The sequence below is a fragment of the Gymnogyps californianus genome, chromosome 3, assembly GCF_018139145.2.
Source record: "Gymnogyps californianus isolate 813 chromosome 3, ASM1813914v2, whole genome shotgun sequence".
Lineage (NCBI taxonomy): Eukaryota > Metazoa > Chordata > Aves > Accipitriformes > Cathartidae > Gymnogyps > Gymnogyps californianus.
This window is the reverse complement of record NC_059473.1, coordinates 53,628,055-53,651,656: the sequence shown is the minus strand read 5'-3', so window position 1 is coordinate 53,651,656 and position 23,602 is coordinate 53,628,055. Positions and strand designations below refer to the sequence as shown.

Sequence of the window (23,602 nt, the reverse complement as noted above, 5' to 3'; positions counted from 1 at the left end):
GCCAATTTCTGCTTTGGGTTTGTAAAATGGTTGCCTATCGGGAGAAGGCAGCTTCTTAATGCCTAAGATGCTGTGTGGCTCTTGATCCTTGTGCCCTGCTGCCCATAGCTCCTGAAACTGGAGCTACGGGCACCAGGACATATGGATGTCTTTGCAAGAACCAGCTTTGATCTTGCAAGCTGATGCTGGCTTGAAACTAATTGGCCCTGGTAGATTCAAGCTGATTCCATCTGGTCAGCGTCCCAGAACTGCACACCATAGTACCTTTGGTAGTGCCTGAACTAGCAGGAATTTTCTGTTAATTGGGATATTCCAGAATCTAGCCATCCTGTTACATCGGTCTAGCTTCCAAATAGACCTCTAGGGAAAAACTTAGAAAAAAACCTGGCCACTTCGCTTTAATGGAACTTTTCCACTTGCTTTACTCTGCTTCCAATGACTATGCAAGTATGTAAACATGTCTCATACCTGTGGTCTGCCAGTGAAACTTGCTGCAAATAGAAAAAACAAAAGAAATTTAGAAATTTACATGATTCTGCATCTTGGCAGTTTAAAAACAAAGCCAGTATCAGGAAAATATGTACTATACAAGAACAAAAAGACTCTTATCTTTAAAAAAAAAATAAACATTTAACTACAAGTGTGTTGTAATGGTCTATACATAACTTTCTTCACAAATTTACTTTTCTTTTAACAAATTTATAGCATTATGAATATATAGATGATATGAATTGTCCCTTTTTCACCACTTCTGACCATATAGACCTATGAGTGGTGTATTATAATATCGTCTGTTCAAAACACTCTGTTCTGGAACTCACTTGGACGCACAGGCAAGACTGCTGCACAGTGTTGCACACCTGCCTAGTTCTGAGGACCAACCTCAAAAATGAGGAAGGAAAAGAGGCATTATATCCATAATCAAAGGATCTGGGGAGCAAAAAAAAAACCAAACCCCCACCATTAAGAGCAGTGCTGGCCTTACTATACAAATAATTGCTTCATAAGGAATATTTGGAGTAAGCAGAAATACTGATTTCAAGATGAATTATAACCTGAAACCCATAAAAACAAATACAGCAAATAAGAATACTGGTTCTATTATACAGTCAAGATGGGACAAAAATAATCTACATAAGGCTCAGATGCTAGTAACTCCTTAATGAAAGCTGCGGCCAAGGTAGGAGAGACCAGTAGTGATGAGGTTGTGAAAAAATAGCTTTTTTAAATTGTTTTTTTGTTTTTTTTTAATAAATGGACATGACATGTTGAACATGAAGTCTTGTTCTAATAAAATTTAGCTTGGGTATAATTAAAAGAGGGTAAGGATATTATTTTTTAAGGTTAGGAATACAGCAATGCTCTTAAAACAGATTGCCTAGGGAGTCTGTGGAGTCTGCGTCACTGGAAATTTTACAGAACAAGTTAGACAATTGTCCATCCTGAAAGACATATCCATCTCAAACAGCCACAGGAAAAGATGATGGACTAGATGGTCTGTCATGGTCTTCCTTAGCAAAACTCATAGAGTTTAATGCACTCTGTTGGGAAGGCCAGACTAATAATCCTCATTCCAGGCTTCTAAAACAGTATATGAATCTTACATGGTTAAAAAAATAATACTCCTAGTAAATCTCCCAAGTAAGAGATGTTATAGAACGACCGAAGAAGAGCAAACATAAGTAGTACATACTAACTGGGGCATGCTGGTTTGGTTTGACTTCTGCAGCAGCATGTCAATGACAAAGGGAAAAATCACATGAAATTTGGAACTGTGACTTCTTTTAATCTTAAATGCTCAGATACACTTCACAATATGAAAGGATGTGGGGCCATGGTTTTCACTCACAGTCCCCTCCCTGCCTCATTCAGGGTATTGTTTCATGGATATTAGATTTTTTTTTTCCCCATGTTTCCTGGTTGCCGAGAACAGCCATCATTATCAAGCTTGCCCTGACACAGGGCAATTTGCTTTACATTCATTTGGGCCAAATGACCAGGTAGCTGTATACTCCTTATACATGCAAGACAGGAATTTGCAAAAACAAGAATTGATACTTGAGTTGCATTTTCTACTGATATGTATACACACACATGCCCTTGAGTTGTGCTGAGTAGCTCCACTAGCTGTTGACTTCAAGAAGAGATGCTCCTTAAAATCAAATCCTTAATTTGCAAAACGATGGGCTCTGAACTATTGAACTCACTGAAAATCTCAAAGGACAGCTGAAACAAGACCTTTTTTGCTAGATCCTAATTTGCTTTCTCAAAACATGCAAAGTGCATCTTTGGCGATGCAGTTCTTCACAGCCAAGGAATGTACATGTGACAGATAAAAGGGGTATTTTAATAGGGTTCACTGAGTTTATGAAACAGAATAGAGTTCAACCTCGATGCTTCCGCAAGAACTGGGCATAAACACCCTCCCTCTCACTTGTGCCTTTTAAAACTGACCATCATTACTACATTTCATCTGAAAGAACTGTTGAAAGTTTAAGACTATATAAAAGTTTTCACTACTGGTTTTCTAAGGCAAAAGAGCTGAAGGTTTAGATATATATGTATGCATGTATTTAAAAAAAGAAACACTGAATAACAAAATTGCCACTTCACCCCCCCTGCCAAAACCAACAATCTGTATGAAATACTGCTGGAAATAGAGAGATAGCTACTCACTCTTGTGAGTGCAGTGACACTCTGGAAGGAACAGGATCAGTGGAAATGTATGTCAGCTGATATAAGCCATGCATAGGAAACTAATTAGTTTTCCTTTTGATCTCTCTAATAGACACTGAATAAAATATCAACTTTCAATGCATTTAAGCAGGGAAAGGTGTTATGTGCTGTGTTAACAGTTATTTCCTCTGGTCAATTAGTTTAATAACTAGTTAATAATTAGTTCAGGCAGTCAGGATTGGACTATGGTCCCTCCTGTTGCCTAAGGCCTTTTTTTCAAGTTTTATTAGAAAACCAGCATTCAGAATTTCTGAATCTACATTCACTTAAGTTCTACATAAGGTTTGTATCAGCAGCTAATAGGATTCTACGTCTCTTTTCCCTTATGTGGGCACAGCTGAAAATCCCATATGGAGCTATAGGCTTTTCTTATAGTGAATCACTTCCACTTAAAACAGGCGAATATTTGTTTATTTACCTTCACAAATAGTGTCTATTGGGGAACTTTAAAGAGCAGAATTATGTAGCTTGCATATCTTGACAAGAAATCTCATCAGAGAGAAGGTTTTTTTCCTAGTCAATACCACAAGAATGACTTTTTTCTTCAAAAGACTGTCTCAAATGCAATACTATTCTCAGAGATGTATGTTGTTACACTTACAGCAGCAAGCTGGAAATGTGCTGTTGATTTGCTCCATAACATCTGTTAGATCTGTGTTGGTATCATGAGGTGGAACTAACAAGTCATCTGCAGATATGACAACAAAAAAGAGCAATGAATTTAGTAACGAGTGGAGGAAAAAAAAGGACAACAACATTCTGAAAGGCATTCTCATCCAACCTTGCAGTTAAATACTCCTCTATATTTCAAGGGAAACCACTACCTGAAGCCTTTGTAACTTAGTGTGGAGGAACTGTCATTGATAATTGCCAGCCTTGGGAGAGGAGGTGAAAGCTACATTATTGATTTGCAGCAGAACTCATTTCTCTTTTATTAAAGCTTAACCATTGCACCCAAGATATAACTGGAAGAATTGTCAAGAAGGAGCAGTATATAAGAATTTACAGTTAAAGTAAACAAAAGGTTTACAAGATGAGGGAATTATACTCAGTAGCTGCTCAATTAAAATTCTATTCCATTTTCAGATGATTTGTCATGTAACTTTCAGAGCGAATACACCATTCTTTTTCTGAAAAAAACATCTATCTTTTAGATGGTCTTTATTCAATATGCACCAGCAATTTCACTAGTGTTAAAATCCTCTGTGCTGGTTTTGGCCAGGATAGAGTTAATTTTCTTCACAGTAGCTAGCATGGGGCTATGTTTTGGATTTGTGCTGAAAACAGTGTAGATAACACAGGGGTGTTCTAATTATTGCTGAGCAGTGCTCACACAGAGTCAAGGCTTTTTCTGCTTTTCTTACCACCCCACCATCGAGGAGGCTGGGGGTGCACAAGAAGCTGGGAGGGGACACAGCCGGGACAGCTGACCCCAGCTGACCAAAGGGATATTCCATACCATATGATGTCATGCTCAGCAATTAAAAACTGGGGGAAGAAGGAGGAAGGGGGGGGACACACGTTTGGAGTGATGGCATTTGTCTTCCCAAGTAACCATTACACGTGATGGAGCCCTGCTTTCCTGGAGATGGCTGAACTCCTGCCGGCCCACAGGAAGTGGTGAATGAATTCCTTGTTTTGCTTTGCTTGCGTGCGTGGCTTTTGCTTTACCTATTAAACTGTCCTCATCTCAACCCACAAGTTTTCTCACTTTTACTCTTCTGATTCTCTCCCCCATCCCACTAGGGGCGAGTGAGCAAGCAGCTGTGTGGTGCTTAGTTGCTGGCTGGGGTTAAACCATGACATCCTCCTTGCCCTTTCTTTTTAAAATGCTGCTTAAAATTAGCCAAGGGAATGGTTAGGGAATACAACTGGCTCTGTTCCTGGCAGTGTTATTAGACAGCATCTCTCATAAATCTACCATTGCATTAAATCAGACTCAAAGAAGTTCCATGTTTTTCCAGATAAAGTAAAAACACATGTCAATGCTGAATGAAAACTTTTCAGTATGCAAGAGAATATTTTTCCTGTTTTGCGCAGAAATAAAATAATTCTTTCATCTATAACACAAAGGCTTGAAAACAAAAACAGGGAGGAAATTGCAGTTAAGATAATTTGAGAAAAATATTTTATTTTGTCCCCTAATTTTGAGCATTCAATGGTCTGTAGTTATTTCTGCTAATTCCCAGTGGAATTAATGAGTTCTGATATTGGAGAATTCAAAATAATCTGTCAAGAGAGAAATCCCCTCATGTGCAGAGGCTGTACACTTAAATACTCAATAATTCCTAAAGATGTGAAGTCTTCGAGGGGTGGGGTCATCAAAATACCAGAATAAGCAGAGGATACACAACAATTTTTAAAGCAGCCATCAGGAAGCTTCGATTACATGTTTTGGACATTTGTTCCTGTATCTGACAGATTACTTGGGTGCATGCGTGTACTGTAGGACAAACAGCTGTTGGCCATTTCGGTCCAATGAAATCTGGTTCCCCCTTCAGTGAGGATGGATTTGCCCAGTAAATTCACTTGCTCAAAATGGATGGGACCAAGGAGTCTATTGGCAGAAGTCCATAATTCAGAGTCACATGGATTCTTGTGATACCGCAGCTGTTTTCAAGTGTGTGGAAGCAGCAGCTCCAGCTGCAGTAAGTCTTGTTCCCCGCAACATCACAAAGATCAGTTCCTTTTTATTTATAAATCTTTTCAGAAAGATGCCAACAAACCTATTCAGTAGTCATCTACAGACCCATGCAGCACATCATCTGATCAAAACACTTACCTGTCTGATGAAACTGTGAGCTTGTCTCTTGCTCGAGCGGGTAGCCGAGGGCAGAGTGCTGGGGTGAAGCACAGGGGGAGGTGCCATTAACTCGGGAGTCTGAGTCGGGCTACATTAAAGACAATAATACCCAAATTTAGATAAATTGTATCTACAGAATTTAAGTGTGGGCTCGTATGCAGTTATCCTACTCCCTTCCTTATGTGCTCTTTCTTGTTTGTTCTCCAAACTACTGAAAGTTGGCATAGGTCTATACAACCATTAGGAGGGAAAAACCCAAACCAACAACTTGTTAAAAGAAAATTTAGACTTAAGTGCAATTCTTATGAGACTCCAGTTGATGGTCTTGTTAAAAACAATGTTCTGTTGTGAGCACGCACCATAGAAACACAATGTTATGTACAACCCAACCCAGTCTGCCAAGGGTGTCAGTCCAGCTACGCAGAAAGACTACATGGGGTTGTATGTATACGTATGAATATATACATACACATACACAGAGGACATTCAGCTAAGGTCCCCTAAGAAGCTTTACTGGAATGACTGATCATGCTTAGAAACAACTGTTCAATCATGAACAGTTTTGCAAAACTCCTTCACAATCAAGCTGAGTGAAGACACAAGATTCAAGAGAACTTCATTAAATCTAAAAAGTAGTAGCTAGCCATCACTCCTGCTGACGCTGCTTCTCAATAGCGTGGACAACACTAAATTTGCAGGAAAACCATGAACTATGTATTCTCCAGAAAATTATGAGAAGGAACCCATATACTTTGAAATCTGTGTTGTAGGCAAGCCTTTCTGAAATCTTAAATTCACCTGAAGAATCAAACACTTAAGTTCTATATTACATTTAGCTGTAATCATGTATGTGCTTGAGATTATGTATAAATACACATATATGGACACAAAATAAGAAAAGACCATAAGACTTCTTCACTATAACAACTCAGAAATATTGGAAGGGATCTTGTTCAGGCATTTTTTTTTTCCTCTTTTCCTTCTTTCTTGTAAGAAATCCTTTGAGGAAGAGAGTAGTAATACAATATTTGAGCTCCAGAAGTGATTGTTCTGAAAAAACAGAAGCATGTGAAATAGTATTTACATCTGAGGCAGTTATAGAATCTTAGATGAAATGGTTGCCGCTATCATTTATCTTTTTGATTGCAAATCATCAAATTACTTCCAAATAGCTTAAAGAGCAGATTATTTAAGTAAATCTGTCAAAAGCAGATACAGAAGTAATAAAAAAAAAATCATTACTTTTAAGATCTTTTTGAAACTGGACTGAACAAGTACCTAGAACAGCTATGAGACTCAATGCAAAGAGGTAATATACAGAACGGCAGTTAATTGGTGCACGTTTGCTCCTTTGCAGCCCACAGCCTTAAGTGCAACATTCAATTTTTTGAGACAACTTCCAGTTTAAAAAGAAAATCTTCAACAAAACTGAAGATTGTTGAACAATGAAAGATACTTTTTCTTCCATACACAGCGGTGAGAAATATAAGGAAATGTTCCCTTGAACACTCAGCAAATCTTTTTTTCTCCTCAAAATCTCATCTCTCTTTCAGCATGACAATACCAACTTCCAGCTTTGGCTAAAAGAATAAATCAAGAAATATTGCTCTGCATATAGAAGACAAAGAAAAATGGAAATGTTTTCAAGCCAGCCAAGGATTTTACTGTCAAGACACTCCTGTGAACAGTGAATGCCTATCAAGTAGTTAAGTAATTTGCTATGCAGTATCAGGCTTCAACCCAGCTACAGGGTCTAGGTAAAAGGCGTGTGGTGATTTTAAATAGGCCAAGCCTGGGGTAACTAACCCCAGGTAATTCTGTATAGCCAGGAACCTCTGTTCAAGAAGAGGTTAGGGCTATAATGGTAAAGAGATGAAGCAAACTCTCTAAGGGTTAAGAGTTACTTCAGTACAGAACAACAAGGCTAACTCCAGCGGCAGAGTGGCTGCTTGCCCACTCCGCAAACAGATGGACAGAGAGAATCTGAATCATCAAAAATGCAAACTTGCACCTGGACTGGATCTCTGTCCCTCTTCAAGCAGTAACTGTGGACAAATGGTGCAGAGACGACTGAGGGTGACTGAGGATGGAAGATCGGTGCTGGACTTGATACAAAACTGCAGTACAGCAACAGATAGGCTAGATCAAGGATAGTGAGGCATTGAAAAGTCAAGATTAATTAAGATAGAAAGGAGATGCCTACAAACTTAAATGATGAGTTAGTAGTGAAGGTTATTTAGTACCGCTCAGGAGTCAAAAAAGCCCTGCAGAGCACGAGGACTCTAACAGTGGATAAACTGAGAGCAAACAAAACATACTTGGAATACTTTACATTGATGTACCATATATTGCTGCAGCAGTCAGAATGAAATATTGCAGTTGGATTTAAAAAAAAACCCAAACAACAAAAACCACATCCCCTTCTAATCAGAGGACAATGTCCGATGACTTCATTTTCATCTAAATATACTGATAAATGTTACACTATATAGTTACAGTGACTGCAATAACAAGAAAAGCCAAAACAAACCAAAACCCTCTTCTTCCAAAATCAGGACAATACAGTTAAGCAGATGAACAGTGGGGTTTGGAGCAGAAAGGGAAGGGTTCTGGTAGTGGCATAAATGCCTTAACACAATAATCAGATACTGAAAAATGTTAAATGCAAAATAGTTGAGGATATAGCTGCATGTATTTACATGATTTAACAGTTTTACTGGGAGACAACCTGAGAAAAAACTGTAGAAAATCATGTTCTACTTGACTCCAGTTGCATAACACCTACAAAATCTGATCACTTCCATCATCAGCCCTGTTCAGGCACCATGAAGTTCATGCATTCTTATTCAAAACAACCCAGCAGACAACCCTTAAGCCAGAAACCACAAGAAAACAGCCCTAGATGTTACTATATGCCTGCTTCTTCTTCCTGAATAAATAAAAGCAGGGATACCAAGCACACCTCTATAGGGATGAGGGGGAAGTTTCCAACTCCAGTTTCTGGGAGTTTTCAAACTTCTTTTTATGCAAAACCAAATAAAGATACGAAGTGACAAATAAATTCTTCTCCAGAAAACTCTGAAATTGAGGGATTTTTCTGTATTACAGCAGTTTTTAAAGCATTTCAAAGGAGATATTTATTTTAACCTGTTTTGGTCTACAGTGCCTTATTTCACTATGCCTCCTGCTGGTGTCTTTCACAGAGAAGAGCTTGAAGTCTTCTGTGGCTTAATGGATAGATAAGACATACCCATTCTTCGCTTGACTTCTGTTGCTTTTGGTAAAGAACAAAACAAAACAGAAAGCTCCCCCCCTCCACCTCTGAATCACATGAAACCTCAAAAAGGCCAATTCCCTTACCACATCCATTACAGATGTTTCTTCTTGTTCCACACTTATTCTCCCAGCTACAAAAGAAACAAAATCTCCTCTGCTCTTTTGATAAAGCTCCTCTGTTTTCAGTTGGAGAGGGAGCTGCAGTCCCTATTTACTCTGTCGTAGAGTCTGATCACATAGCCATTGACAGATGATTTTAGCTCCCATTAGCTTCAATATCAAATTCAATATGAAACCTCTATTCAGTAGCTCAGGCAAGCAGAGAAAAAAACAAATAGACTTTAAATGCCCTTCATAATAGGTCTTATTTCTACTTTGCACATGCAGTATCTAAAAGGGCTGAAGAAAGAAAAATGAAAATGGATTCTTTATTTTTTCTCTGTATGATTAACATGTTGGTATCCAAGTTGTCACACACCAGTTTGTTTCATCTTCCTCTTTGGCACTATAATCAATCAGGCAGACAAAAATGACAACATTGTATGACAGCTACCAATCCTTTGGGCTTGCTAAAATAAAAATAGTATGGTAACCTCAGAATTGTGACCTGAAGTAGGCAAATATGCAGTAAGGATGGATGTGTATTTCTGCTAAAGGTGCTCTCTAAAGAATGTCCTAGAATGCTCCCACCTAGATTAAACAGTTACTACAGGAAAGTTTCTAAGTTTCATTAATTCTCTACCCAAATATCTTTGTGTAGACAGACTCACTCCATATCTTTTAGAGAAAAAAGTCCCAGTATTTCAGACTCAGTGGCAAGTTATTAACCCAAACAACAGTCAGGAGGTTGAGTGGAGAAGAGAAATGGAGAGACTTGCTGTTAACAGAAAGGAGAAACAGAGATGGCATGAAACGCCAGTCATGGCAAAGAAATTGCTGTAAGATAGTTGTGTCCTTTAATACTAGTAATTACTATTACAGGAATTACAGAGTTATATATTTTGACATTGGGACTTACGAGAATCTTCCATGCAAATCATCCATCTCATTAATGAGAAAAGGTATTCCCCATATCCACTAAAAAAATAATTGGGACAGCCAATAAAAGCAAAAGAAACAAATAAATATACTTAGATCCTCAGCTGGCTTCTGATAAAGTTCTTCCCCAAGCAGTGAAAGAGGTAAAGACTTTCATAGACAGTAATGACCTAGGTGACAGAAAAACAAACCTGCTGAAGAGTGGTCATTTTTTCAGAAAGTTAAGGGGATAGTAATGGGATTCAGTGCTGCTTCCTAATTGTATTAATGTCAAAATAAAGAAGTTTCAAGGAACATATACTAAAAATCTGAATTATTTACAATTTTTGAATCCCCTTCAGGGTAGTAGCTTCAGCATCCTTGGAGACAGCTTGCAAAAAATCTGCTCAGTGGCAGGTCAAAAAAACCCCACTAAATAAAGTAAGGATGAATATAGAAAGGCATATTGAAAAGTCACAGATATATTATAAAAGCAATAATCCAGACCTTCTCATATACTTGACTTCATACCAGCCACTTCATTAAAAGACGACAAAAAGGAACAGCTTAGGAAATGGCACTTGGAACAATCAGAAGCACGGCATGACTCCCACAGAGGCAGGAGATTTCAGACAGGAAGCAAAACAGCAACAGTATATAGTAAATGAGGTGTAAATGATCAGAAATATTGAAAAAGGTCAACTCTGTTCTACCTTACCCAGAATGCCTAGAAAAATCCAAAGGCAGAACTGATAAGAAGAAACTACTGCCCCTCCACCTGCCCACTTTATCACAACACACATATATACCCTAAAGGTCTTACTAAGAATGTTATAAGGATACTGAAAAGATTACAAAAATTCTAAGATTATCCACAGCTACATTAGAAAAAAAGAAAGTTTTAAACGGTGAACATGTTCCTGCTTTAAGCACTAAGCTGAAAGTGACTGTGGGTTTGGCAGAACTTCTGTGTTTCTATTCTACAGCTGTTTCTTTGCAGATTTTAAACCCTTCTCTGAAACACCTAGTATTGGCCACATTCTCAAGATATTTACTTCATGAATTATTGTTAACAGTTGCACCAGTTGTTATCTTCCCTGTTAAATATTTAAGCTACTCAAATACTGATTAAAGATCCTAGAATAACAGTAACAACAACAAAAATACTCTGCTAGAGGGGAAGGGAAGCCATTGGAACAGGTGCATCTTAATGCTATTCAGCCAAAACTGCCTAGAAAAATGACAAAGTCAGCCAGTGAAACAAACAAACAAAAAATATCTTCTTCACTGTAATGAGAGTATCATCTACAGCGGGAACTTAGGCCATTTTGATACCTGGTTTATGCGGTCTGTTTCTTGGCTTAGTTAAATCCTCTACTACGTACAGCCAGTCACCTGACTCATGGAAGGCAGGAATCATTTGCCTTCTTGTACTCTGACCCAAGTGTAATGATTATTTAGGAGAAAACATCCATACAAATTTCTCTTCATCATTCAAGCTTCCACACACGATATAGTACAAACTAACATCTCTAACAACACCTTGTAGATGTTGCTGCTGTTATTTTTATAATCTAGATGTGCATATGCTGACTTCAAAAACAATCAACTTTTCTTCCCCCAACAAAGAAACCCTACAATCTCTAGCTACTGACATTTGCAAAAAGGCTCTTGCCTTCAGCATCTACTTGTCCACAGACCATTTTGCTGTAGCTTATTGGTCTAAATATGCTACTCAAGAGGAACTGGATTTTTAATGTAATGAATTGCTCCTTTGCATTTTAGATGTATCTTTCACCATCTGTTTTTGGCATGCTAAGAAAGGTTTCAGTGACTAACTGACAACAAATAAACAAATTATTTAAGGAAAGATTGGAAAACTGAAGTCAAATATAGGGTGCGACTGGCACCACCACTTGGAATAGGGTATATATTTTCTTCCCCCTGCTTTTTAATTCATGAAAAACTATTGCACTTGTTTGTGTTATTCTCAATGTATCATAAGTGACCATGATCATTTCAGCACTTGTAATCATCTTGTGCTCATCTGACTTTCACCATGGCTTATACTAGAGGGCAGGAAAAATATCTCTTCATGCTAGAAATCACCGAGTGCAACAGAGCAAGCTAGTGTGGTGAAAATATCTGCAGTAAAATTCCAATGCCTTTGTTCCACCAAGAAATCCATCGTGCAGAAAAAACACAGGGGAAAGTGTACATCTACCTGCTCAAGTAGCTGCCGTAGCCGGTGAAGCTGAGACTCCAACTGTTTATTGTGATCTTCCAATATTTGCATCCTTGCTTCCAGGCGACCTTTATGTTGCCTTAGGAGTTTAGCTTCAGCAATGAGCTCGGCATCTTCAGAAGCATGCTGAGGTGACACAATGGAGTCAGGAGGTGATGCAAGAGGGTTTATTCCTCTCCGAAGATGTTGCTCCTTTAGTTGCTCATATTCTATCTGCAGACTCCTGGTATATTGAAGAGAGCAGGAGAATGATGACTTAATCAAGCAAATTAAAATGAAAAACTTCCTTAGATCAAATGATGTTATCATCACCTCCAACTAAGAACACAGGTAGCTCATACAAAGACAATCTCTTAACTTGTGGTTTATGGGGAAAAAAAAAACATAAAACAATAAAGTAGAGGTGAAACTAAGGTATTTTATGACAGACCCACCCTCTTCTACCTAACAAAGTCAGGCTATGCACAACATATGCCTTGATTTTTTTTTTTTTTTGCTAAAATCATGACTCCTAGGTCTACCTCTTCTCATCTCCAACAACTATACATAGTACATGCACGGCTCAAACAACAACGAGGTGACAATTCAGACACGAGGTAGGACGATTATGAGACCTTTGCTCTTCCTCAAGGTCAGCAATGATGCGCTCCAACTCTCCCCGCTCTTCCTTTTCCACTGACTTGAGTATCTGAGCAGGACTCTGTGGCTGACTCACAGGCGACTCTCCTCCCAGCGTCTGACAATACTGCTGGATAAGGGCATGCTCATCCTCTCTAGAGCAATAAAACAACACAGATAAAGACAGAGCAGTAAAACATTTATTATGTGAGCAAACATCTTTGTCAAGCTGAGGGGTTTTGTTTGTTTACGAAAAAGGACTAAGAGCAGGAAATAAGCCTAAAAATTATACTGCAAAAACCATATAAACATACAATGCACAGGAAAAAGAAGATTGATCCGTAGTAGTGTAAAAGACCAGTTTACTTTAATGTATGCATAAAGAACAAATGCTGCTGGTGGTTTGAAAAGCAATAGTGAAAGCTATTATCAGAGATTATTATATTATCAGAGATAATATAAACCAAAGATGACTGATTTGAAATGCCTTAAAAACAAACCAAACCAAGCTATCTGGTAGTTCCTTTTTTTTTTTTTTTGGACCATAAATAGGTGACATTTTTAATATTCTTTAGGAGATAATTTTGGTGTGCTCAATTTACCTAATAAAATTAGAAAAAATCCCCACAGAATTCTCGAAGAAGTCACAGAGCAACGAATCATCAAGTATCTAGCTAACACTGTGCACTGCACAAAGGGACTGACAATGCTGCAAAAATAATGCTATAGGTTTTGAATTAGTATTATATTTCCAGGTTTTTTTCCCCATTTTGATATACACATGCGATACCTTGAAACTCTTCAAGGGTAGCAGATCTCCTCCTCCTTACAGATTCAGGGATAGAAATAAATTATAACGCTGTCTTCCTGACTCGCATAGAAATTACCTTCTGGTAAGGAGATACAGAAGTCCTGACACTTTCAATTATGCTATAATGTCCAAATAAGTTTGCTTTTGTATAGGTGTGCCTTTCTTCCCCAGTTGCCGGCTTTTCTCCATAAGTAAAGTCAGATGGATAGAAAGTAAAGGATACCATGTCCTAAAAACAGTTCGCTTGCTTGCTTACTCAAGAAGGATGAATCAACAGCAGAAAAACATATACTATTCATGTTTGGAAGAGAGAAATTGCTGCAGCAGTATGAATGCTGAAGAAAATCCTCCTTAAATTCTCTTTGCTTGACTAAAAAACAGAGACTGCATACCTTACAATACTGTGAAGTACTGTCCCTACAAACTTCACCCTAAAGATCTACAGTTAAAGCACGGTCAACAACAGAGAGAAAAAACACATGAGCAGTATATATACACATATTCAGATATCATTTAGAAAAGAGTCTTTTTCACATTAAAAATCTTTCTTGTGCTGACCTTTTTCCTCCTATTGTTGGAAAGAATTCTGCTATTAACTGGTTGTGGTCTGACATAATGAAAAGTATCCTCAAGGACTGCCTTTGAAAGCTCATACAAAAAATAGGAAGTTCATTATATGCAAAGTATTTCTTTTCCAAGTAAAAGTGTAATGGAGTTTTTCAAGAGGCTTTTTAAAATTTCCTGTCAGTCAATTTAACATGTTTCATCACAAAAGATCCAAATGTACAGTCTCATTTGAATGAATAGTAAAACCAGTTATTTAGAAATGTATGCCCTGGAAGAAACAGAAGTTATTTCTGTGGTGACAAATAATCTATAAACGCACGCATGTACAAGTAAAACACATCAGGTGTTTTTACAGGCCATGCACACGGATTGGGGCTTTTCTTAGAAATAATTTCAAGCTCTTGGGGTAAAGGGATCAAATGCATGTGACAGGAACAAATGAGAGTTGCAAACATACTGTTTGTGTAATGGAAGACCCTATTTTATCCTGCTGAAGCAAGGTTTTTTGGTAGCTCCGTACATCAATACCCATTTAAAAGCATCACCAGTATTAGAAGCAAGACAAAATAACCACGGATTTAATAAATACTGATTCCTGGCGTCTCTCCCTTAGAAAAGTACTTCTATCATGCAGCAAAGTGATTTGGTTCTTTGTAGTACTGCTTAAGACAAACTTTTTATTGAAGTTCTATAGTAGAACAACACTAACCTATTTCTTCTCAAGGATAACTATCCACTATCTACCCAAAGCTATCACGTGGTCTTCCATTTTGTAACTTGTCATTGAGATTTGAAAATCCAGACTATTACAAATGTGCATCAAGTAACACTATACCTAAAAAACCCAAACCAAAACAAAAAAATTTATAGCCTGTGACCATTCTATCCACTTTAAAAGTTCATGGCATTCTATTCCACATAAGTTCATTTATGATATAAAGGTTAAAAACAGTCATGTATGAAGAGATCCTTCCACAGAGCTCTGGCTGCATATCACTTTCCTTCATCCTATCTTTTGTGATTAACTACTGGTGTGCAGAAAGTTTACATGTAAAATTGAAAACAGAACCTAATTAGTGAGTTCTTCCGCTTTTAACAATGACTCGAAAGTTTGAAGGAAATAATGTACATTCACTTATGTCTTATCTGTTTTGGCTGTAGTCAGTATACACTCATGAGAAGAAATGACAATACGGATCTTCCCATGCAAATGAATAAATGTAATGAATTTTTCATTAAATACAGCTATATAATTAAAATATAATTGGGTTTGTATGTGCATTTAAGTGTCAAAAAATATAGGGTATATCTGAGTGTTAGCTGAAACAGAAACAGAGCAGTGCTCCTTTTTTTTTCCTCACCTACAGAAAAAAAAGCCTCTAACTGCTTTCCCCACTACCTGAGTGATCTCAGGGAAACGCATCATCACTCGCTTTGTTATTTTGCATTAGTCTAGTTAAACTAAAACAAAGGCTAGTGCAGTTAATGGAGTTTGGATCAGGTCCTAATGTGATAATGAAAACCTCGTGGTACTTCTTCATCCTTTAACTATCTTGATAAAAAAGCCCCACCCCTTACAACTAAATTTTTGCCAAGGTGATGTAACCCCTTTTGGGGCTTCAAACTCTGTGGTACATAGCAGGGCTTCTACAGCCCCGCAAAACGTGCAGGATCCCCTTGCTGCGACCGAAACGGCTGCACTAAGCCAGGAGTGCTGGCGATTCAATGTCACACCTTCAGCGAGCACAGAAATAGAGTGTTAAAGCAGACTAGAGAGAGAACACAGCTTTATCATCCAGGTTTCAAAACACTGTTTACATATTAAGTGATAATACAGTGTAGCTACACATACAGCCTCCTTTTGTGCAAGGGTGTTGATGTTGTCAGAAAAGGTTCACATGATCAAGTAGTTTAGTCTGGTTATTTTAGTTAGGCATCAAAAAGCTGCTGTCTATATTTTAAGATGATGAATGAGTTTATAAACAACTATGTAGGTCATCTGAAATGGATTTTTTTTTAAAATAGGGCTCTGTAAAGCTGGATTTATTATATTTATTTGAATCTGTTAAATCTGAGATTCTGTCAAGACTTTGCATTAGGTGTAACCTCATTTTTTAATGAAACTTACAAACCCCTTAACACAAGGGAGTGACACATGCTCTATGCTATGCAAACACTTTCATTTTGAGAATCCGGGACTCTCTTCCGCAGAATTGGTTGGCGATGGCAATCAGCAACCAAAATAAATGCACAACATCAAAATAAATTCCTCATCCTTTCTTGGTGGTTATTCTCCTGAAGACCCTGCGTGCTTTGAGAAAAAGCTAGAAGTACACAAAGTCCTTCAACAGCAGAGACTGCAGCTCCTTTTCAGCATTTCACCATAGTAGAAAGCAGTAAAAATGATATTCCAGGAGGTCAGACTTGAAAGAAGTACACCTCAAAGGAAAAGAACACCCCAACAAGGAAACCCAGGGAAAACGGCCTTTGAAATATCCTATTCTCTTTGTGGATATATATTTTCAAGAGGTCTATTCCAAAACATTCATTATGCATGGAGGTAGCAAGAGGCAAATAATGTTGCATATAACTTCCCTTGCATAAAGACTATGCTGTGGAAAGAAAAATTCAGATTTCCTGACAGTCACTTTTCATCAGTGTTTTATTTTATCTGATTAAGAAAACTGATTGTTAAATTAGATTTCAGATAGTAAGATGTGGGTATTTGTGAACCTCCTTCATTGATCATTTTAATTTTTCCTGTGGCTCTCATACTAAACGCCATGCATTCTAGTCCAAATAAAGTGCACCTTGACCTACTGATGCTATGGGAAATATTAGAATAAGGTTCAAGAAGGTACTCCAAAATGCTTTGTCTTTAACTTACTTGTTCTTCTCCTAATTTTGTCATCATGTGGAACTAATTTCTCATTGTGACAAGATGCCTTTTAACCACTCACATCATGTCAAAGTATTCAGGTACTACATACTGGGGCTCCAGTTTGATTTACGACACATTGAGTGGCAGCACCAGCTAAAAGTACCACTGGCCTTCACTGCTTGTTCCTACTCCTACAGCTGAGTGCACAGCTCCCTAACAAATAAAATTTCAGATATATTCCAACTCTGCCTTCAGTTGAGTGTGAAGTGGCATCAACAGTGCTGCAGACATAAAGATAACTGGCAGTAAAGGCATTAATCAGAAAACAGCTATTAAACATTCACATTTATACAGAAAGTATTTATACTATGTCCAGTCCAATTAACTTCAGTATGGGCTAGATAGGATAGTTTGTACATTACAGGAATAAGAGAGTAACATTCTTGTCCTATTTTCCTAACAATTCTTTTGTCTTTTCATTCTGCTACACCATGATTTGTCAAATTGAGGCATAGCTTTCTGTTAGGGACACTATCATTCTTTGTTGCAAAGACTTCATTTTTACCTTATGCTCATCTTCACTTGTGAAGATGCCAGTCTGCTTTAAAGAGATAGATGTTTTTGCATGAATTAAAGCCAAAGAAAATTCATCACAATAGTCTAGCCTAAACATTTACAACTCCCTAATGTATGGAGAAGACGACATGAAAGAAAAACATTTTTGTTCAATGTATTTATACCAGAAAACTCATGCATGAGAGCATTAGAATGTTTGTTAAGAAGTTGGACATACTACAGTAGAGACTATGACTTTTTTTTTTTTGCTATCTACAAGTATTTTTCCAATTGAGGAAAATGTGTTCTTTAATGGAATTCACATACTTTTAGGGGAGGGTAGGGTTAGAAAAGCTTAGTTAGGGAGACAGAAGTCATCATAAACCCATTCAAGACAACAGGTTAGTTAAAAACCAAGAAATTTCTTTGAAGAATGTTTTCTTCATTGCAATGCAAAACATTCCTGCAAAAAACCCTCATGACGTTTAACTGACAGCAGAAGTTCTCTTATTGTCATTCAAATGTAGGAAACTTCTTACACATACTCTTTGGAGCATGAAGAGTGTTAAAAGCATTGTTGATGAACTTGTGAACCTGACAAGACCAAAGCAGTAACTTTCCAATATTAAGTGCAACTATGCCTCTGTTCTAGGTTCACAGTAAACTGAAGGACTCTTGAGGACCAATAAAATTAAGATCACAGGACAGAACTCCAATTATGAGAAGCAGAGAATTTGATTTCCAAACCAGTAATAATCTCCTGGATGTTCAAAAGAACATTGGATCATAAGTTTAAAATAGACTGAATTTGAAGGAGCAATTTGAAATTTGGGTGCACAAGTAGTACGGTAGTAAGAAAATGAGATTTTGCTCAGATAGGTTTACAGCAGGGGCATCTGAGCTGAAAAAATGTGCATCCAAATTTCAAATTGCTCCTTCAAATTCAGTCTATATAGAATGATTACACCATGCTCATTTCTATGTCAAACTGCATTTAAACAATAAGAATAGAGCTGAACTATAGCTGTAGGCAACTTATGATCCAAACTGGGATCCAAACTTCATAGCTCTGTAGATCCCTGGAAAAATTGCTTCACTGAAAGGGTTATCAAGCATCGGAACAGGCTGCCCAGGGAAGTGGTTGAGTCACCATCCCTGGAGGTATTTAAAAGACGTGTAGATGTGGTGCTTAGGGACGTGGTTTAGTGGTGGACTTGGCAGTGTTAGGTTTACGGTTGGACTCCATGATCTTAAAGGTCTTTTCCAGCCTAAATGATTCTATAATAGTTTAACTCCAAACTTTAAACCACAGTTCTCCAGAATTTTGTGAGTACTTCAGTATTTACCTTAATGAAAGCATGCATTACTGTCTGCAAATAAAACAGAAGGTGTCATTGGGTACAAAGCTACTTTCTTGCCCTCCTTGGCCTCTAAATCTCTGCATATTTTGTTTGTGTAACAGTCCCCTTTTGACAACAGGACTGAGACCCAAATTCAGACATCCCTCTCACATGTTGGTACACAAGTTCACTATGTTCATTCTTTTTCTTAAAATAAAGGTCATTTTTATAAGCGAGCAGGAAAATTGCATTAAAATCAACAGCTAATTTGTCAGTAAAAATTAAGCATATACACCCCCTTTTACCATTGGGATGGATAGTTGTTTGGTCTTTGTATATGAGTAGACTCATTAATTGCAAAATAAACATCTCAATCAAGTGTATGAGCATTTAGCTGCCTTCAAGTTTTCAGCTTTTCTGCCAAATGACAGTATGTTTGCTCTTTTTTTTTTTTTTTTGGAAGGGAAATCAAAAAGGACTATTTTGGCTGCATTTCTCTCACTGGTGAATGTACCAACAACAGAAACATATGAAAACAGTTACACATGAAAAAAGTTTTATTAGTTACGTAAATAGGGTTAATTAAGCAGGAAAGAGGAAACATTTAATGGTGGTCAAGTGCTTCTCTGAAGCAAAGTATTTTAAATCTCAAATTGTTAGTACATTCATAGAATAATTTCACTATTAGATTTTAAAACAGTAAATGAAAGTATTATTGAGAACAATAGCATTTTCTAACTAAAGCTGAACAAGAACAATTTCTGCTTCCTCTTTAAAAATGCTGATGACATTCATTAATAACTTAAAAGAGGCAGAGTCCTACAACACTGATTTAATTAACAGAACTGATGATATAGTGAGGTTAAAACATTCATGTATTTTTACATTGAAAAAAATTGTATTTAATTCATCAGTAATTCAAGGGTTTGAACCTGCTTTCCAGGTTCATCAATGCATTTTAATGAAGGTTTTTACAATAAAAGTGACACACATAATTCAAAAAAGAAGATGGTGTTGATAAAATTAATGTAGGACTATGTTTATATCCCCAAGTACAAACAGATGGATCAGCAGCCAGCTAACTGAAATATAAACAAGAAGTACCAACACTGTTCTGGCTCTGCAGAACCTTCAAAATATAGATGATTTTTTTTTCCAACGAGAAAATTGTCCTGGGAGTTAGCACAAGCTTTTGACCCACTCCATTGTCCACTTTGACATAGAGGGATTTCTTTTCTTTTATACTATGATAAAAGCAGAAAAGGAATACAAACTAGAACCTATAGAGCTGTGACCTTTTTCCAGTCACATGAAATATCCTCACTTTTGAAGCAGAATGGCTGACAAATGTAAAGTAATGTAAGAGTTCCCTTACAACATCAAATGAACATCACCAATTTATACAATTGGTGCTTGGAATAATTAAATTTATGCAGGCATCCTTGGGGTCATACTTATTAGCTACTTTCACTGGGACTAAGTCCTGTGTTACAACTTATGAAGATTATACCATACATCTATAACCAAAGTTCCTGGCAGCCTTAACGAGTATGGGTTACTTACACACTTCCTGTGGTGGAGCTACTGTCTGTGAGGAAGGAGCCATTGGTCCTTTCCATCTGCGCGAGTCTGAAAGGCAGGGAAAGACCACGACTTTCAGAGAACATGCTGCACAATTAAACAGAGGCAGTATGAAGATCAGTTCTACTTAGAAACAGCTCAGATATGGCAATCTTGGTATACATGAATAGGAATAAACTCCTAGATTTTGTGACAAAAACCTATAATCCAGAGGACTTTTATGAGAAACTTGTGCTATGATTAACTAATTCTACTTGCCAAACAACAAAGAACAAGTATATTTTCTATCTCTAGTATAATTATCATTAGCATCACCACAACTCTCATGGTAAAATTAGTTAAAGAGATGTTTTCGCAGATGGTTTTCTTTTTGAATTTTATAAAGCTGGACTAACAAAAGAGGATGAATACTTTTTAAATATAGCACATCCAACATCTGAAATTATGCTTGGCAAATAACATCACACTGTGGACAGACAAGTCCTGGAAAACAACACAAAACCCAGTGTAATTACAGGGAGTCATTGCCTATGGTTCCTCATTTTGGAAGGAATTAATCTAAAAGGACTGGATTATTATACTATATATACAAGGCCATACAGCTCTTTAAAATCGCAGCAGAAAATTTCTGTCTATTCAAGTTTCTAGGAAAGATATACCTTATGTACGTAAGACACACACATAAAAATCTAGGAACACTCAATGCTGTGCACATACATTGGACTGCACCACATACAGCTATTTCCTTTACTATAAAGATATCTTAATTTCACACATATTTTTGCAAGTGTGTTATGCATTATTATAGACATCTTCAAACTTCTTTTTGAAGGCATTGTGCAAGGCCCTAAAGAAATGGGAACGCTGGTGTCGTCTTTTAGCATGGAGCAAGCTTGCCCCTCTGTACATTTGTTAATATTCCTCAGGGTTGAAGGAGGATAAACAAAAGCACACACAGGATGAAGTTGTCTTGATTGCCTCATCCCACCATGGCTGGGGTGTGATGTTGTGCTCCAACAACTCCCCTGAAGGGAAGAACAAGCTCCTAAGTGACTAGAGACATTCAGATCATCTCTGCTCTGGGGCATCTCAAACAGATCAAGTTCATGGTGAGTAACATGCTTACAAGTCACCTTTGTAATGCTGCTTAGCTCAGCATCTTTAAGTCTTTGATGAAACATAATTTTCGAAATTAATCTTCATAGTCCCTTTGTCATATAGTACAAACCCCAGTATTTTTCAGAGAGGAGAGCCTGCCCTGAATCTCTTAGTGAGTAATAGATATCCCAACTCACAAATGCAGATTCTACCATTATCATCATGTTTTCAATCTCTATCATTTAGTGAGGATTTGCTTGGAATAGCATGTGGAACCAGGAGACAGCCCTGATCAGGGAGCAGAGGGAGACAGGGAGGGACTCTAGTTGCGAAGAGCCTTCAAGGCAGGATACAAACTGAAAGCTGAGAAAGGGAATTCGAAGCAACTCAGAGGTGACACAGCACAACAGAATGGGGAGACAGTGCTTGATTGCAGGTAGGGGACTTTGTTAACAGAAAACTGAGAGTTGAATGTTCTTCAATCAGTGCAATAAAGGTTTTAAGCCCTAATACACTGTTTCTGCTGGGCACAGTCTTATTAGGGAAGTCCTGATATTTCTTGAAAGAAGCTTAGCTGAAAAGATCAGAACAATAAAAAATATTTACTAGTTTATATGTGAAATACGCATAATAACAGATCCAACTAGAAAGCACACAATAAAAATTATATGAAAGATACAGAATTATGTCTTCATTTTTTAGATATTATTACTAGAGGAGAAAACATCTTGAATAGTTTTAGACAGCTTACTTACATAGTAATTAGTATTTAAGTTTGTGATTTTGCTAACGGATGTCTGCACATAGCAGGTACAGATTTAGTTTTGTATCCTAAAAGAGCCCTGAGCAGTGCATGGTCCATCTTCAGCAAGTGTAATCCAGAGCAGAACTGGTAAGAGCTGAGTGGGAGGAGAGGGAAAACAAGTATTGCACCTAGGATGTCCCTTGATCCTTAATGCAAGTCCCAAGTTTGAGCTTCATCTGGGCACAGAAAGCCACAGTATTGTGGCACCACAGGCTGAAAAAAGGACATAGGGAGACAGAAAATTCTCGCATCTTTCTAGAGAAGTCTAATTTATTTGCTCCATGGGTTTTAATTGATTACAGCATGGCCTAAGTTATAGATTCAAAGAAATGTTGGGTGATCTATATGAATGACATGTTCCAAATAATTGAAAAGCACTACAACTTTGCCTTTGACTATGTACTATGCTACTAACGAAGGATGAAAATATTCATTGTTGGGGGGGAAAAAAAAAAAACTTGAGGCTGACGGTAGGCAGGCCTTCAGCATTAGTTTCTGCCCTATTTTTCCCTCGGTGCAAAGATCAGGTGTTGGGTATCCTAGGTATTTAACAAACTGCTTTGAAGCTTTCTTAAGGTGCCCATAAATAAGAATTCAGTTAACTTAAACATAAGCTTTGAATTTTTATTCAAAAAGCTGAAAAAGTTAACATTGTTTATTTGTTGTGGAGATCAGATACAACAATAAAAACACCCAAAGCAAACCCAAGTCAGTTCCCAGGGTAATATGGATCAATTTCTTTGTGGCCTAAAAGTTGGGTGGTGTTACTTATTTTTGAGAGGGTACCTCTGGTTAGTGCTTAACAGTTACTGGCTCTGAATGTACAGAAGAGAGTTCAACAAAACACAGAAGCACTGAGATGGACTTGGCATAACAGACATTTTATCATGAAAGGACTAGGGTGACCCCATAAAAGCCAGAACATAAAACATCTCTAATTATTATATGCTCTGCTAAAAGTCAATGGTAATGGATAGTGTCAACCTATCACAGAAGAAAATGAAACTCTGGATCTAAAATCCTACAGGGAAAAAATATAAATCCAACAAGTTCAGGTTATTTCAAATGTTAAAAATGAAGAAACAAAAGGAAAACAGCACATTTTAGAAATAACGCTCAGTAATTCTGCAAGTTTCCATTCTGTATGACAGACGATAGATTTAATGCATCTATTTTACATTTAAGATGACTGTATTCAGAAGCTAATGATTTAAAAACATTTGACTTACTTCTGAGTACAGAGAATTATATCTTTTTAATAAATAATGT

The 23,602-nt window shown here is 37.4% G+C and overlaps 1 protein-coding gene across 2 annotated transcripts in view; it reads right to left on the bottom strand.

Annotated features, from left to right (window-relative positions):
* UTRN (utrophin) overlaps positions 1-23,602 on the bottom strand; it is a 394,556-nt gene that overhangs the window by 3,332 nt on the left and 367,622 nt on the right. For both annotated transcript variants that reach the window (XM_050894491.1, XM_050894492.1), the window contains 6 exons: positions 20,413-20,478; positions 12,692-12,850; positions 12,057-12,300; positions 5,519-5,627; positions 3,338-3,424; positions 469-491 (listed from right to left, as the gene is read on the bottom strand). In XM_050894491.1, coding sequence (XP_050750448.1) covers positions 469-491; positions 3,338-3,424; positions 5,519-5,627; positions 12,057-12,300; positions 12,692-12,850; positions 20,413-20,478 — 688 coding nt within the window. The remainder of the gene's footprint in view (positions 1-468; positions 492-3,337; positions 3,425-5,518; positions 5,628-12,056; positions 12,301-12,691; positions 12,851-20,412; positions 20,479-23,602) is intronic.